At 42.6% G+C, this 16,765-nt stretch overlaps 1 protein-coding gene and 1 long non-coding RNA gene across 2 annotated transcripts; one reads left to right on the top strand and one right to left on the bottom strand.

Annotated features, from left to right (window-relative positions):
* The first annotated feature begins 1,891 nt into the window (after positions 1 to 1,891).
* On the top strand, positions 1,892 to 4,995 carry LOC120617928 (interleukin-20). Its single transcript, XM_039881720.1, has 5 exons — positions 1,892 to 2,075; positions 2,352 to 2,417; positions 2,527 to 2,679; positions 3,369 to 3,443; positions 4,705 to 4,995. The coding sequence occupies exons 1-5, from the start codon at positions 1,917 to 1,919 to the stop codon at positions 4,780 to 4,782; spliced, it is 531 nt and encodes a 176-aa protein (XP_039737654.1). The 5' UTR covers positions 1,892 to 1,916; the 3' UTR covers positions 4,783 to 4,995.
* Positions 3,325 to 15,462, bottom strand: LOC120617929 (uncharacterized). The gene is made up of 3 exons (XR_005657081.1): positions 15,311 to 15,462; positions 4,683 to 4,755; positions 3,325 to 3,948 (listed from the first exon to the last, which is right to left on the bottom strand). It is a non-coding gene; the product is annotated as an uncharacterized LOC120617929 (long non-coding RNA).
* Between the last annotated feature and the right edge of the window lie 1,303 nt (positions 15,463 to 16,765).

Raw genomic sequence — 16,765 nt, 5'->3', positions numbered from 1 at the left:
ATTATGCATTATTTTTTTTAAATGTCAAAACACGTTTCTGGGGTGTTTAATTATCACCATTTTAGGGCTAAGAAAACAAAACTCAGAGGTGAGTCAACTTGTTTAAGGCCAGATAGATGCAGGGTGACTGACTCATCTAGGTTTACCTGTAAGTTTTCTAGTTTTAAAACTGAAAGTTCTCAGTCTCAGGAACCCTGTCAATTCTGGGCAAACTGGGACAACTTACCTTGATGGGAACTTGTAGAGCAGGGATTTGGACCTAGTTCTCTTGTTTCCAAACCCAGAGTTCTCTCTGATACTTTGGTGTTTGTTTGTTTATTCTTTTCTTCTACATTTGGCGGTATCTCAGGTGGACATGAATATAAAATATATCTAGCACATTGCCTGGCACATAGGAAAAATTCAGGAAGTGGTAATGATTATCAATGCTGTGCCCAGCCATAGTAGAGCCTAAGACAAAAAGAAAGTTGTAGTGGGGAAGGAGGGAGGTAGATAGAGGTAAAAGGAGTCAAATATTTGGTGACAGAAGGAAATCTAACTCTGGGTGGTGAACACACAATGCAATATATATATGACTTTCTGTCGAAACTTATTTGATTTTGCTAATGTCATTTATTATAATTTTACTTTCTTGGTGAAGACCCATCACTAATATTTTCATCATGTATTCCGGGGAAAAATTAATCACTAAAAGTACATAAAAACATTTATTGTATATAAGGAGACAGGAATACTCATTTCTCCTTTTGTCCAATATGGCTCCACATGGCATTGTCAATTTCTGTCTTTATTAAAATATTGATATTTTGTTTATTGTGGACTATTTCAATAATTTTGATATTATATTAAAATATTATTTGTCTTAATTACTGAGACTTTTGGTGCCCCCTTACATTTTATGCTCAAGATGAGTGTTTCACTCTCTTCACCTTAATCCTGGCCCATTATCACTTTATCTTACAATTCAGCACACACTATAAAATGCCACCTTATGGAGCAAGCCTCACCCCAAGAAGAAGTGAATTTCCTCCTGCTTTTCTTCTTTTTCTTTGGGATCACTTACTTACTAGACCTTCAGCCTGAGTTATAGGGCCAGGAAAGAGCATACTTCTGGATTCATCCCAGGTATGCCTGACTACAGTTTTCCTGCAGAGGGTGCTGTGGAGTGTAGACACCACAGGAGGTGGAGAAGTATTAGGTGAAATTGAACTGATTGCCCATCTCATCTTGCCTTTCTCTGGCAGCAGGATTGTTATGAAATCATTGACTTTCTATTTGCCTTTGGGGCTGAAATAAATCTGTCACCTCCAAATGACTTATCTGATCTCAGACAAATGCCAAAGAGAGCTAAGCAATTCTGCCCTGGGGGTGGCCATAAAATCCAGACAATTTTGCCCAAGCGTTTTGGGTGGCTCAGCAACAGTTTCTGTGAGTTCTGTTTTGCCCCAGATCCTGGGCGGGTCTAAAGGGATCAGAAGGGTGAGCTATTTGGCTTTCTGGAAGGGAAGACTATATACGTCAATTCAGCAAAACAAGTTTTGACACTTTCCCTGGGATGTCATCTACTTACTTCAAGTGCCTGCTGCTCCAGGCCTTCCCTGCTGGGCAATGATGATGGGGCTGGGATGGGGACAGAATAAAGGAGCCGGGACCTGTAGCACCAACTACACTCAGACCCGGAGCAAGCACTTGAAGTTTACTCTTGAGGAGGATCAGCAGTTCTTCTTACAATTAGGTGAATGAACCAGGCTGTCCAAAACCAGACAAAGCTATTAAATTTTACCCTACAGGACATCTGGAGGAGGCATGTCCTTGGTGACTGGACTGGCTTCTTAAGGCATGAGATGGAAAAATCAGTAAGTCATGCTCTTTCCTTTGAATTCCTAGCTCCTGTGGTCTCCAGATTCTGGCACAAGATGAAAGGCTCTGGTCTCCCCCTCTGCATTCTCGTGGCTGTGTTTTATCTCTCCTGGACACCTTCTGCTGGGCTGAAGATACTCCATTTGGGAAGCTGTGTGGTCACCACTAACCTTCAGGAAATGCACAATGGATTTTCTGAGATACGGGACACTGTGGTATGTGAGGAAGGCACCCCCCGCAACCTTGTGGCTGCCTCTCCCCTTCTCTACTTGTCATTCTCTGTCCTCCAGCAGTGTGATCACAAAAAGAGGCAGGCTGGGGACTCCTCACCAGAAAGGTGCCAGGAAACATGTAGCTCATAATTTAAAAGTGTTTTGGAAAGAGACACTGCCCCCTGAGCAGTGGTAGCGAGGGAATGAGAGGTCTAGATGTCTAAGACTCTGGCAGCCATTACTGATCTGTTCTTTTTTGCCTTGCTTTCTTCTGTTTAGCAAGCCAAAGATAAAATCATTGACATCAGAATCTTGAGGAAGACCGAGTCTTTGCAAGACACAAAGGTATGTGTGTGGTGCATGGGAGTTCTGGGAGGAAATATGAATTAGGAGCATCTCTATCACCCTGGGTCTTTTCCCTCTCCCCCCACCAACATACTAGTCTTCTTTGTAGCCTGCAGATCAGTGCTGCCTCCTCCGCCATATACTGAGACTCTACCTGAACACAGTATTCAAAAACTATCAGACCCCTGACCACCATATCCTCCGGAAGATCAGCAGTCTTGCCAACTCTTTTCTTACTATCAAGAAGGACCTCCGACTTTGTGTGAGTAAGGGTCTTGGGTAAAAAGATCCATCTCAGTCCATAGCTTCGATGACTTAGCAACCAAGCTCTTTCTTACCCCCATTTAATGGATGGAGAGACTGAGTCCAAAAGTTCTATAATCTGTGTTGAGCCATGTGACTAGGGAAAAAGAATTCAGTTTTATTGACTTTTGGGTATTCTGTTCCATACAAAAAGTTTAAAGAACTATAAATACTAGCTATTTGATGTTAATGACGACTACCTTTTATCCATGAAATTAAGCTTTTTCTGTAGGTGAGATATCCTATAGTGTACTAGTGCACCCTGAGTCCAGGAAGCCAACTAAGAAGCCAATTAGCAAGCCATTAAACTCAATCTCAAGATATGGTCTAAATTGAACCTAGGAATCCAATTTTCACTTCCCATGGGGGCTCTCTGGAAGAGCTTGGTGGGGAGTGCAGGCAAGATGGCATACCATGAACACAAACTCTTTTGGTGCTATCTGTTTCTAAAAGGAAGCAACAAGCTCTGTATTTGAGCCTAAAAAGCTGGCTTCCTCTCCTATGGATGATTGGGTTAGTGATCCCAAATGATGTCTGAAAAGACTTTTCTATAGGAATGAAGTAGAATTCCCATCTACTTCATGTCAATGGCAAGGGCAGAAAATCAGAATATTTAATAAAATCTGTCATTCTTTGGTATTCTTTCAGCATGCCCATATGACATGCCCTTGTGGAGAGGAAGCAAAGGAGAAATACAGCCAAATTCTGAGTCACTTCGAAGAGGTATATGCAATTTTGGACTTGGTTGGGATGAGTGTGTTTTTAGAACTGAGATCATAGATGGGTGAGATGGGTATTCATACTGATAGAAATCCTGTAGCCCTCAGGTTAGTAGCCCTCTGAAGTCATGTGGACTATCCTTCTCCTTTACCCCAAGGGACACCCATCCAGGCTCTCGCAGGGTGCTCTCTCAGAAACATGCTCTGGGAATGAAGAAGGATGGCTGTGATTCCATCAAGGTGCTCCAGAGACATATGGATCTTTCAGCTGCACAAACAAGAGGCCATAGTTTCCAACACTCACACACTTACACATACCCTCAGAAACAGTCCTTTGTAGTTTTCAGAAGCCGGCAGGTTTGGCTAACTTTCTGTTCTCTTTCTTGCTAACTCTTTACTGCAGTTTTTCAGGTTTTCCTGCTTTGGACATTGAATTTTTTTTTTAAGTCCAGTATGTATGTTGGCTCCATCTCAGCTCCCGGGTTCTACACAGTTCCCAAATTGCTTTTCTGTAATAGTCCAACAGTAAAATAAATATTACAGGGGAAAAAAGTCACTCACAATTTCACAATGCCCATGCCATGCTGTTTCTCACCTCAGTGCCTTTGTGCATCTGCCAGCAAGGCCTGGAGTCTACTCCTCACTGACTAATTGCTACTTATCCTTTAAGACTCAGCCTAGCTATCACCTCCGGGAAGGTATTGCTACTTCTCTGAATTAGGCGCCTCCCCTGTCGTCCTGTGTGGCTCTATCATTTATTCACCACACTACATTTTAATTGCCTGCTTCTGCCTGTCTCACTCATGGGACTGTGAATTCCCTGTGGGTAGGGTTATACCGTTTTTACCTTTGGATCCCTAGCCAGCCCAATGTTTAGCACAATAAATATTTGTTCAATTGAGTATACACAGTAGGCAACCCCTACACACACACACACACACACACACACACACACACACACACTTCTTTAAAAACAGCTTCATTATCTAGATCTTTGTGATTCAAGAGGCTTGGGTTGTAGTCCCAATTCTGCTACCTACCCTGGGCCTCAGTTTCCCTATGTAAGATCAGGGTGATGGACTCAATGATTTTCCTTCCTCTTGTGATATCTTGAGGTTCCAGGTCTTCTTTCAAGGCTCTTCCATCTTGAAAGGAAGGCTCTGCTTACAATCCTCAACGATTTTGCCAATGAAAGGAGAGGATTAACCCTGGGGCACACACTGCCTCTCTGTGATTTACTCACCTCATAAGTGTGTGTCTTTCAGCTCGAGCCTCAGGAAGCGGTGGTGAAAGCTTTGGGAGAGCTAGACATTCTCCTGCGATGGATGGAGGAGACGGAATAAAAGGAAAGTGACTATGCTGCTCAGAGTATTCCTGGCCGAGTCCCAGTTCTCAGTTCGTGGAGGCATGACCGCAAACCACTATCTCTTTGTTATATCATTTAGTGCTGGTCACTGTGTATATTATTTATTTCCTATTTGTGTCTTTATTGTGGTTGTTTTCATGTGTTCTTACCCTTACCATGGTTTTATAAGATTTTGGTAATATCTTTTCTACTGTCGGATATATTTATTAGTTAATATATTTATTTATTTTTGCTATTTGACCTATTTATTTTTGTACTTGAACATAAGTCTTTTAAAAAATTGATGAATTATATTTGTAAACTGACTAGAGCACATCATGTATTTTCAAACAATAAACAAACTTTCTAAATTCTAGAGGAGTGGCTAGGGGGTGTTTCTTCATTTTTATCAAATTAAGTAAATTTACTGACTGTCAGTGCTCTGCGAGATTTTTAAAACTGAAACAATGGCTACTAATTGTGGGTTGTGGAATAAGTTCTGATACGAACTTACAAACAAACTAGTTTTATAGTTACTGACCACCCCTACCCAACTCCCCAACCCTATACTAGTGTATCTTCCAGCTGTGGAATCCTGTATGGTCAAAATGCATTTGTACAAAGTTTTCTTTGCATAATATCTACTTGCAATTTGCAAAATGCTTCAGAAGCAGAAACTAATGATGGAGATGAGTTTGAATCTCATATTATCTATGCACTTCTTGCTCCTTTGGGGAGGAAAGATGCAAATGGGAACCTGGGCCTTCTCTCTCTTGCCGAATACCTTTCCGCCTCTACCTTTTAGATCACTCAAATTTCTGATCTCATGACTCTGCCCTCCACTTAAAGGAACTGTGTCTCCATGAGAGACTTCAGCCATCCCTGATTTCACCTTATTGGCTTTGAACAATGTCCTCTCTGTACCACGGTTTTCTTTCTCATTTTAAGTTCCCTTACTCTTGCGTCAGAGTTCTTGATTATAACATAAATTAACAATGGGCAGGAGTCCCTGCTAGAAGGGTTGAGAACACACAGGTGCAAAGTGTAGTTTCTGAGCCTTGCCCAGGGAGATGTGTGAGCCTTCTTGGATTCTGTCCAGTCCCAGGATTTAAATTATTCCTGGATCAAGTCTTTGTCTTCAGATCCAACCATTAAGTCATTGTTTTCTTTCCAGGCTCCTTTCATGTTGTGCTTCCCTGGACTATAAGGAACCAGAATCCTGGCCTGGGCTGCCTGCCTCCTTTCTCCCCACTTCACTCTGAACTGCAGCCCTAGCTTAGCAGTTTAGTTTTCCCAGTCTCAGAAACAGCAGACTGATGCTGACGCCCTGGCTCCTATAGAGAGTTCTTACTGCCTCTGGTTTTTGCTCCCAGTCCTCAGCCTGGGCCCTGGTTTGTTTAAATTACCTTATTGATTTTTTTCATTATACAAATAATGACTACCCAATAGAGAAAGTTTGGGAAATATAGAGAAATATAAAGAAGAAAATTAAAATCACCCATAATCCCTCTACCTATAGATAATCAATCAAATATTAAGTTGTCTTTTTTTTTAAATATATCTTTTCTTGAATTTAAATCATGACTCTACCCTTTATTACTTGAGTGATTTGAGCTATAAAACTTAACTTTCTTGGAATTTAGTTTCTCCTTCTGGAAAACAGAATGCTAATATCTACCTTTCAGGGTGATGGAAGAGATGGTCTTCTACGTTCCTCTGAAAACGAGGCATTTTCTGATTTCATGCTTTCTATTATAATCACCCATTTTTACACTATAATACCCTTCTTCTATCGGATTTTCCAGTCATATGTCTCCTGGTTTTCTCTGACTAGCCTGAAAAAAATCTTAGCTTCAACTCTCAAGGAAGAGTTGAGAAGTCAACTTCACTGAACTCAGTGTTAAAATTAGAGCCACCTCCTTCAAGAAACATTAGGTGGCAATGAGGAGGCTGCTTTACTTGCCAATGGCGTGAGTCTTCCAGATGGGTGTGTCTGAGGTTGACTCACAGAGCTGAGGACGAAGCTCCTCCATTTGTTTTCCTGGGAGGCATTTTCGCCTTTTCTGAAAGTCTGGGCCATGGAACCTTGGTCCTTTGGGACTCCATGCTACCATTGTATTGTCACATCTTTACTTCTTGTTTATCTCTTTGACTTTGTTACCTCTATTCTTCACCCCTGAGGGATCCATCTCTTTCTCCAAGTCTTTTGTCTTTTTTCTGCTTGACTAACTGTAGTATCAATGACAGGGAATTTAGCAGTGGAGAGGTCAAGCCAGCTCAAGGGTTAAGGAAAAATTTCATGAAGGTGGGGTCATTAAGGGACAGATCTTCAAGAATGATTTACAACTACCACTTCCAATTACAATAATTATAATGATTGTTGTTGTTTATTAAGTACTTATCATGTGCCAGGCACTGTACTGGGAACTTCTTAAAACATGCGAGGTAGTAGTGTTATTACCAGTTTGCAAGTGACAATGTACTCAGAGGTGGTAAGTAATTTGAACAAGGGTAGAACCAAAAGTTGAATGCACCCTGACACCACAGCCCCATATGCCAACTGTGACATTAACTATTAACTTCCTGGGGCAATCTCTGCAACATCCGTGTTGAACTTCACTTTTTCTTCATTGGTCTAAACCTTGTCTCTTCAACCAGCAGAATGTAAATTCCTTTGGAGGTGACAAGATAAATATATTAAACCTCAGATACCTATCAGCTCTGGTTACTCCTTAGCTGTTAGACTTTGGATGAGCCACTCTACCTCTCTGGACCTCAATTTCTGCTGAGAGATTAAATATACAAATGAACAATAGCTAGACCATATAAATAAATAGAACTCTGATCCACAATCTGCAACCACCAGCCTAGGAAACCAACACATGATCAATAACGACCAGCCAGGAAACCAAACCACAGTCTCGGAAGGAATTGGCCCCAAATGGCTGGGACTTGATTAACAACTGACAGCTTCCCTAATTTTTGTTCCCATTTCCAACTTAGCAAGAAACAGAGGAAATTAATATGCACTGCTAACCGATCACATAGGATGCCCCCACTTCTAGTTAGCCCACAGACAGCTTTCCCATGCTAATAGCTTCCAGTCGGGGCATATCTGAAGAGTTCCTTTTTTTTCTATTGTAGAACTTTCCCACTCCTGCAGGCCTTAGAGTCTCTGCAAAAACACTTATTTATTTATTTTTTTTATAGCAAGCTCTGAGTAAATAGCTTTTGCCTAACCTCATTTGAGTGGTCTTTATTTATTCCACACTGCATTTGTAAAATGAAAGAGTGGAAAAGATGATTCTGAATTCCAGAAATTGGATGTGCTACCATTGTCTCCAGGGACCTGATGGAGCTGCTGCTGCCTTCTATTGCTAGAAGAGGTTTACATGGTTCCTGTATCACCAGCTTTGGATTCAGATTATGAGGGAACATATCTGATTGAGCAGGCCTAGATGATGCCCTGGATGCCAGGGAGAGGAACAAGCCTTCCCTCTGATGGGAGGTGGACTCATTCTCAGAAGGAGGGGCATCTTTCAAAACTAGGAATGTGTGGTGACTCAAAAGAATAAAAAAGTCTGCTATATCTCTTATTTCCACCATGACTTGGGGTTGCTCAAATTCCCTATTTTCAAGGATACAGGTCTTCTCCAAGATAGTCCTGTGTGGCTTTATCTGCCTGTCCCTCTCTCACAGGAATGGAGAGTGTGGGACCCTTGCTGGACCCTTAAGTTCCTGGAAGACAGGGCTGTGTCATTTCAACTTTTAAGTCTACCCTATCTCAGCAGAGAACAACCTTAGATTATTGAATATAAGGTCTAAATTCAAAAGAGAGAGCATGTAATGTTAGAGAATTTTTATTTAAAAGAAAAAATTTTTAATTAAATTATTAGGGTGACATTGGTTAATAAAATCATATAAATTGCAAGTGTATAATTCAATAATACATCATATATATATTGCATTGTATGTTCACCACCTAACATTAAATTTCCTTCCGTCACCATGTATGTGACCCCCTTTACCCCTACCTCCCACCCCCTCTACCCCCTTCCTTCTGGTAGCCACTAATCTGCTGCCTGTGTTCATGAGTCTCTATTTGTTTGTCATGTTTGTTTGTTATTTTCAGTTTTATATCCCACATATAAGTGAAATCATATGGTTCTCAACTTTTTCTGTCTGACTTATTTCACTTAGCATGATAATCTCAAAATCCATCTATGTTGTCACAAATGGCAGTATTTCTTCTTTTTTATGGTTGAGTAATATTCCATTGTATATATGTACCACATCTTCTTTATCCAATCATCCATCAAAGGACACTTAGGTTGTTTCCATGTCCTGGCCACCATGAATAATACTGCTATGAACACTGGGGTGCACATATCTTTGCAGGTAAATGTTTCCGAGTTTTTTGAGTAGATACCCGGAAGGATTGCTGGGTCACATGGTGGATTTTATTCTTAATTTTTTTGAGGAAGCTCCATACTGTTTTCCATAGTGGCTGTACCAATTTAAATTCCCATCAGCAGTGGAAGATTTTTAAAAAGTTAAATGAAATCTCGGAAGCTAGGCAGAGTCGGGCCTGGTTAGTACTTGAATGGGAGACCATTTAGGAATACCAAGTGCCATAGGCGTTAAAAAAAAAAAAAGTTAAATGAAATTGCTTTTTCTATATATGTGGCCCTGAGCTAATTTTTTCACAAGTTATAAGCTTTGGCTTTTGCTAGAAAACGGACAACTCACCCTGCAAATTGGGCCTTGCCAACAGGAGGCAGCAGAACAAATGGTAAAAGAACAAGTGAATCCACTATTCCCGGATTTCACTGGAAGGTTGGGAGGAGAAAAGGTGACCCTCCACTTCAACCCAATTGTCATGAGCACAATGAGTCAATTGCTTAACTAAAAGAGGATAGGACTCAGAGGCCTGAAGGCAGGAAGCTGTAGATTACAATGAGCGTGCTAACATCTTTGGAGCTCATTCTTTGTCTCTCTGAATATTAGATGTGGGGAAGAAAATACAACATACAGATCATTTTACAGAACAACTGGAGTTCAGAGAGATAAAGTGACTTGCCAAAGGCCACACAGTGAGTTAGGAGAGTTGGCATTAAAACTCAGGTCCTGGTACTTCCAGGACTATTAAACCTCAATTCAGTTCAAGAAGAAATGAATGTCATCCAGATTAAAAAAAAAGAAGTAAAACTATCTTTATTCATAGATCACAAACTTGTCTAGATAGAAATACCTGATAGAATCTACAGGAAGCTATTAGAACTAATAAGAAAGTTCTATTTGGTAGCAGAATATCAGATCAATATACAAAGATCAATTGTATTTCCACATATCAGCAACACACAATTTAAAATTTAAAAAATACTATCTATAATACTTGTGGAATAAATCAAGAACAAGATATGTAAAGTTTCGACACTGGAAACTATAGACTAGTTGGAAAAAATGAACGATAATCTGAATAATAAAGAGTTATATCATATTCATGGCCGGAAGTCTCAATATTATTAAGATGTCAATTCTCCCCAAATCGACCTAAAAATTTAATGCAGTCACAATAAAAATTTCAGCAGCCTTATTAAGGGTAGAAATTTAAAAATTCACTTTAAAATTTATATTAAAATGCAACAGACCTAAAATAATCAAAAGAACTTGAAAAACAATGGACTCGGATGATTAATGTTATCTGATTTCAATATTCATATAAAGCTATGGCAATCAAGACAGTGTGATACTGGTGTTGTTGTAGCCACCAGCCCCCGAAAGACACATGGACCACCACAAATCAGTGAGTTTTAGGAAACACACTCTTTATTTAGCCAGCTGGGTCTGCCAGGGGCACGCAGACCCCAAATTAAGCAGCCGCGAAATGTAGAGGTATAGGGTTTTTAAACCCTAAATCCCATTCCTCATTCTGTCTTAATACAAAGGTCTGTTTTCTCTCATTCATTACCTGTCAACCCACAGGTCGGGTGTGCAAGCAGGGGTACAAAGAAGCAGAAAGCTTGTTATTGGAGTGTTTATGTTCCCATAATTAACAGCCTATGTTCTCATGGCGATAGCTAAACAGTAATTTCCAGCAAGTAATAAATTTTAAGCAGTAATCTTCCTAAGCAAATAATAAATTTTAAGCAGTAATCTTCCAGCCAACACATCCCCCACTGGCCTTAGCAGAAAATCAAATCTTTGATTCTTCATGTGGAATTTGCTCATAGCCTCTATTTTGTAATACTAAAAGTCTAATGGAATTAATTCTTCTCCTTATATATGCAAATAAGAAATTGAGGAAACATGGGTCAAAAGTTAACAAGAGGAGGAGGGTGATTAAAGGTCCAGCTACAGCAGATAGAAGGGTTGTTAACCATAGGGACCAGTTGAACATCCTATGAAACCAGTTATTTGATTCTAGTCTCTGTTTTTCCCTGGCATCTAAATTTTTCTATACTAGTCATAAGCTTTCTCTAGCTACTCCAGAATTATTGGCATAGAAGCAACAGGTTTCACCTAGAGCCGTACATAACCCATCTTGTTCCAAGAATAATAAATTTAAACCCCTCCTATTTTGGAGGACTACTTCTGCTAGTGAATCGACTTGAAGTTCTAGCCTGCTGATGGTGTCTTTTAAGGTCTTGATATCCTTATCTATCTGTATTCTAATTTCATGTAATACATTTTCTCCCTTGATGAGAGCAGTAGTACCTACAGCTGCAGAGCCTGCTATTCCGAGTTCTACAAGAAGGGGTACTAAGACTGGTACAGCCCGTTTCTGTAGCCTGTCCTGGTGAAAGAAGTGGAGTCTGCCTTCCGGCCCATTGTAAAGGGACACTTGGGGGAGCACAAAGACTAGGATACAAATATTAGCCTCACCTGAGTTGAAAAGAACAGCTGCAGCACAGTGAGTGAGCCCACTATCGCATGCTGGGCAAGTATTATTTGGAGCCTTATAGTATTTACTCCCTGAGGTAGATACTTTGATAGTATGATTACAGTTATCAAAGTAAGGCGCCTGTGCCAACAGCTTGGAATAGTTCTTTGAAATCAGGCAGTTTCCTCTTCCTCGTATATCTCCTAAGGTGAGTCGAAGAGTTTCCCATTCACAGCCCTGTGCGCTGCTGAGCTCAGTTAGGTTTAGGGGAGTTCCTACCCTGACATAATAAGGGGGTTTTGGGTTTAGGCATAACCAGCAATCTTGTCCTATGTCTGGGGAGGTCTTATTGTTGTTAACATAGTTATTAATTCTTCTGGTTCTGGTTGTGGCTGGTCGAATGCCTGAGATTTAATAGCTGTTAGGTTACTACCTGGAGAGGCTAGAGCCAGAGTTGGAGTTGCCCTGGAAACAGGAATTCTCTTAGATGTAAGACTTTGGGGTAGTCCTGGGACTAGAAGTGGTCTGTTGGGTCCTATAGGGTGAGCTTTCCTAGGAGGATCCTTAAACTGTATAGTAAAATATAATCCTGAATCATATCTGGTTTTATATAATCTGATACCCCATGTCTGTCCTGTGAGCCAATAGTGTTGTCCCCCAGGGCTACCAGTTTTGATGGTGATTATGAGAGGATTGCAAGACCCAAGAGAGCATGTGGAGGGGCTTGGTCCTCTTATTAACCTAATATGATCATCATTCTGCTTTTTATAAATATCTATAGCAGAGATAGTTTCACAACCCCAGTTAGCACAAGAAAATTGGCGTTGGCCCTCACATTTAAGTCCCCTGTTTTTTATGCAGCCAGATATCCCTGGATAACATCCTTGAGGACAAATATAGAGCCCTATCCCTAAGAGGCTTTTCTCAGCCGATAATATGCCACAGCCGAGTCCCCCTTGTAGTCTAAATATGCTCCACCACCCATGAAAGCTCCGCCTATGAAAGATCCAGATCCAAGATGGTGTCTGGCCGTTGCAATGGCGAGGGGGTCTCTGGCAAGCCGGCACAAATCTACTCGAATCGCCGTATAGGAGTACTCCGGTGAAGTTCTGGGCAAAAATTTCACTGGTCTTGGTTATTATAAGTTCTCATACTCTAGGCCGGTGTATGTTTCTGGATGCCTGGGCTAAAGAGGAAAAAAAGGAAGAAACAGAAGATTAGACTTATATATGCTTGAGTCTTAGTCTTAAGGGCCCGTCTTCCTGAGATGTCCACTCTCGTGCTGCCTACACGTGGGAGCGATGAATCCATGATGGGACGCCGTCTACTTTAACTGCAGTGGGTGTCGTCAGGTAGACAGTGAAGAGTCTTTTCCATTTGGGTTCCAGTCCCTTGGAAGTGAACTTCCGGATCCATGCAGAGTCCCCAGGCTGAAACTGATGGGGAAGCTGAGGTAACCTCGACTGTGGGGGGCTACAAATATTTACTTGTTTTTATAGACACCTTTTCAGGATGGGTAGAGAGAGGCCTTCCCTACCAGGAAGGCCTCTTCCCTACAGAGGCCTTACCTCTGTCCTCCGGAGCTGAGTGGGCAGCATGAACCTGGAACCAAATCTCCTTCTGTACACTTTGAAGGACATGTAAGGACTTAAGTAAGACAAAGTTATATAGTTCTGTCTTTTTCTCATCTTCTTTTCTAGGTACTAAAGGTGGAGGTTTTCCAAAGAAAATTTCAAATGAGGTGAATCCATTAATATACGGAGTACACCTGGCTCGGAGAAGAGCAAAGGGGAGAAGTTCTACCCAGGTCCCACCAGTTTCTAATCCTAACTTGACTAATGTCTCTTTTAGGGTCCGATTCATTTGCTCTACTTGGCCCGAACTTTGGGGCCGGTAGGTGCAGTGAAGTTTCCATCGCAAATTTAGGTAGCCAGCCAATTGCTGTAATACCTTTGCTACAAAGGCTGGCCCGTTATCCGACCCTAGAGTTCCAGGGAGACCAAATCGAGGGAGGATTTCTTGTAGTAGTTTCTTAGTAACTACTAAGGCAGTCTCTTTCCTGGTAGGGAAGGCCTCTCTCTACCCATCCTGAAAAGGTGTCTATAAAAACAAGTAAATATTTGTAGCCCCCCACAGTCGAGGTTACCTCAGTGAAATCAACTTCCCAGTGGTCCCCCGGATAAGTTCCTCTTTCCCTATGCCTAGGTTCTTCTATCTTCCCCTTTTTTTGGATTAACTTGGGCACAAGCCGGGCATCGTGAGGCAATCTCCTCTGCAATTCTTCTCCCTTCTAACAAGTGAAAGTAGGGGTCTAAAGCTTGGAGCATCTTAGTTCGCCCTAGGTGTGTGGTCTGGTGTAGTTGGTGGAGGAGAGTCCTTCCAAGTGCCCATGAGAGCCTAATTTTTCCATCTGGGGTTGTCCACCATCCCTGTTGGTTCCCAGTGGCTCCTTTATCTTGAAAATATATGTCCTCTTCCGCCGTATAGGTCGGAGATGGAGGCAGTTCTGGGTAAGGGACAATAGTCAGTAGATGTGTTGGGGGCCCCACTGGCCTTGTGACTGCTGTTCTTGCCTCTGCATCGGCTTGTAGGTTTCCCTCAGCCTCAGGACTATTCCATTTTTGATGTCTTTTACAATGAGCAATAGCCAGAGCCTTAGGCATTCATATAGCTTCAGGTAAGTCTAAGATCTCCTCCTTGTTCTTAATGTCCTTCCCAGCTGAAGTCAGAAGCCCTCTTTCCTTGTAGATGGTTCCATGTACATGTGCAGTGTCAAAGGTGTATCGGCTGTCTGTGTATATTGTGACTGCCTTATCTTTTCCCCATCGTAGTGCCTCAGTGAGGGCGAGGAGCTCAGCCTTTTGAGCAGAGGTCTCATGGGGAAGAGCCTGTGACCAGATAGTGCCAGTTAAAGTAACGACCGCTGCCCCAGCATACTTCCTTCCTTCCTGCATGAAGCTGCTCCCGTCCGTGAACAGAACTTGATCGGCTTCAGGCACAGGGGAGTCCTTGAGGTTTGGCCGCGAGGAACACACAGCATCAGTGAAATCTATGCAGGCATGAATGGGGGTCTCAGGGTCTGGGTCTGGCAACAGATTGGCTGGGTTAATAACAGTAGCTTTTGAGAAGTTGATCCTTGGCTGGTCAAGGAGGAGAGCCTGGTATTGAGTGATTCTGGAGTAAGTCATCCATCGTTCTGGGCTACTGTGGAGAAGAGCCTCCACCGTATGAGGGGCAGTAATGTCTAGACTATGCAAAGGGTGAGTTTGTCAGCTTCTCTGACTAGGAGAGCTGTTGCTGCTATGGCTCGTAGGCAGGGTGGCCATCCGGAGGCCACCGTGTCTAGTCTCTTTGATAGATAGGCTACTGGTTGGTGCCATGGGCCTAGCTAGTGTTTGGGTTAGGACCCCTTTGGCGATTCCCTTGGTCTCACAAAAAGATGAAATCCCTTGGTGATGTCTGGAAGAGCAAGGGCTGGGGCTGATATGAGTGCCTGCTTGAGAAGGTCAAAGGCCTTCTGTTCTGTCTCTGTCCAACTGAGGAGCTGATTTACTCTTGCAGCCGAGTATAAGGGCTTTTTGATCTCTGTGAACCCAGAAATCCAAAGTCTGCAATAGCTTCCTGCCCCAAGGAATTCTCTTACCTGTCTCTTGGTGGTGAGCACCAGAATCTGAAGAATGGCTTCAATCGTCTGCCGGGAGAGAGTCCGTTTTCCTCCTTCAAGGGTATATCCAAGGTAAGCCACCGACTGGGTGCACAGCTGGGCTTTCTTAGCTGAGACCCGGTACCCATATGCCTCCAGGGTGCCGAGTAAGTCCCTGGTGGCCGTGAGACAGGTCTCCTCGGTTTCAGCTGCTAATAGTAAATCATCAACATACTGGAGTAACGTACAGTCAAGATTATGTTGACAGAAGGGTTGGAGATCTGCACTTCGTGCCTCATCGAATAGGGTAGGAGAATTTTTGAATCCTTGTGGTAAATGGGTCCAAGTTAGTTGGCCTGAGAATCCCCCTTCTGGGTCTGTCCACTCAAATGCAAAGATAAGCTGGCTGCTGGGGGCTAAGGGAATGCTGAAGAAAGCATCTTTTAAAGCTAATATGGTATAAAGAGTTCTCTCAGGAGGTAGCAAGCTTAAGAGAGTGTATGGGTTGGGTACAGTTGAGTGGATGGTTTCAACCCTCTTGTTCACTTCTCTTAAGTCTTGTACTGGCTGGTAGTCCTGAGTACCAGGCTTCTGGACAGGGAGCAAGGGAGTGTTCCACGGTGATTGGCATGGCATGAGAATCCCTGCTTCTCGCAGCCACTGGGTATGCATCTTGGGCAATCGCGTATTGCTTAACCCAGACAGCGGTTGCAGTAGCAGTTAAACTCGTTACTACCGGGGCTTGGTGCCTAGCCAACCCTGGGGCATTGTTTACAGCCCATACCCCTGGATATTCTATCAGGAGTCTGTCTTGTAAGAGCCCCGTGGATGGGTCTACATTTTCTTCCTTCTTGTAGAGAAGGTACTCTTCGGATAGAGGACAGATAATTAAGATAGTTGACGGGGCAGACATGGACATCTGAGGTGTACTATCTCCAAATGTGATAGTAGCCCTTAGCTTTTGGAGTAGGTCTCTACCAAGAAGTGGGGCTGGACATTCTGGAATTACGAGGAAAGAATGGATCGCTATCCCTCGCCCCAGATCTATAGTCCTTCCAGTGGTCCATGAGTATTCTCGTACTTTACCCGTGGCCCCTTGGATGGTGGTCTTTCGTTTGGAGATTGGTCCCCGTGGGTCGAGTAACACTGAGTGGGCAGCCCCTGTGTCCACCAGGAAATTAACAGTTTTGCCCCCAATCTTTAAATGGGCTCCTGGGGGCTTAGTGCATAGGAGCCCCAGCCCTGTCAGTCTTATTCCTCAGTGACGAGGATTTTAGTCTTGTGGTTTCCCTGGTCTTTCGCATTTTTCTCAGGACATTCCTTCTTCCAATGGCCTTCTCTCTTGAAGTAGGCACATTGATTTTTTTCCTAGGGGTGTGTAACCCTTACGTGGGCTTCTTGCCATGCCCTAGTTTTTCCTGATCTCTCCTCCTGTATAGCAGCTACCATTATTTT

The sequence above is a fragment of the Pteropus medius genome, unplaced genomic scaffold, assembly GCF_902729225.1.
Source record: "Pteropus medius unplaced genomic scaffold, Ma_sr-lr_union100, whole genome shotgun sequence".
Lineage (NCBI taxonomy): Eukaryota > Metazoa > Chordata > Mammalia > Chiroptera > Pteropodidae > Pteropus > Pteropus medius.
The sequence above is the reverse complement of the archived record's forward strand: the minus strand, read 5'-3'. Positions and strand labels throughout refer to the sequence as shown.

Coding starts and splice junctions, on each gene's coding strand:
- LOC120617928 (XM_039881720.1), top strand. CDS start 1,917: ATGAAAGGCTCTGGTCTCCCCCTCTGCATTCTCGTGGCTGTGTTTTAT. Junction 2,076..2,351: donor CTGAGATACGGGACACTGTG/GTATGTGAGGAA, acceptor TCTTCTGTTTAG/CAAGCCAAAGATAAAATCAT. Junction 2,680..3,368: donor AGAAGGACCTCCGACTTTGT/GTGAGTAAGGGT, acceptor GTATTCTTTCAG/CATGCCCATATGACATGCCC.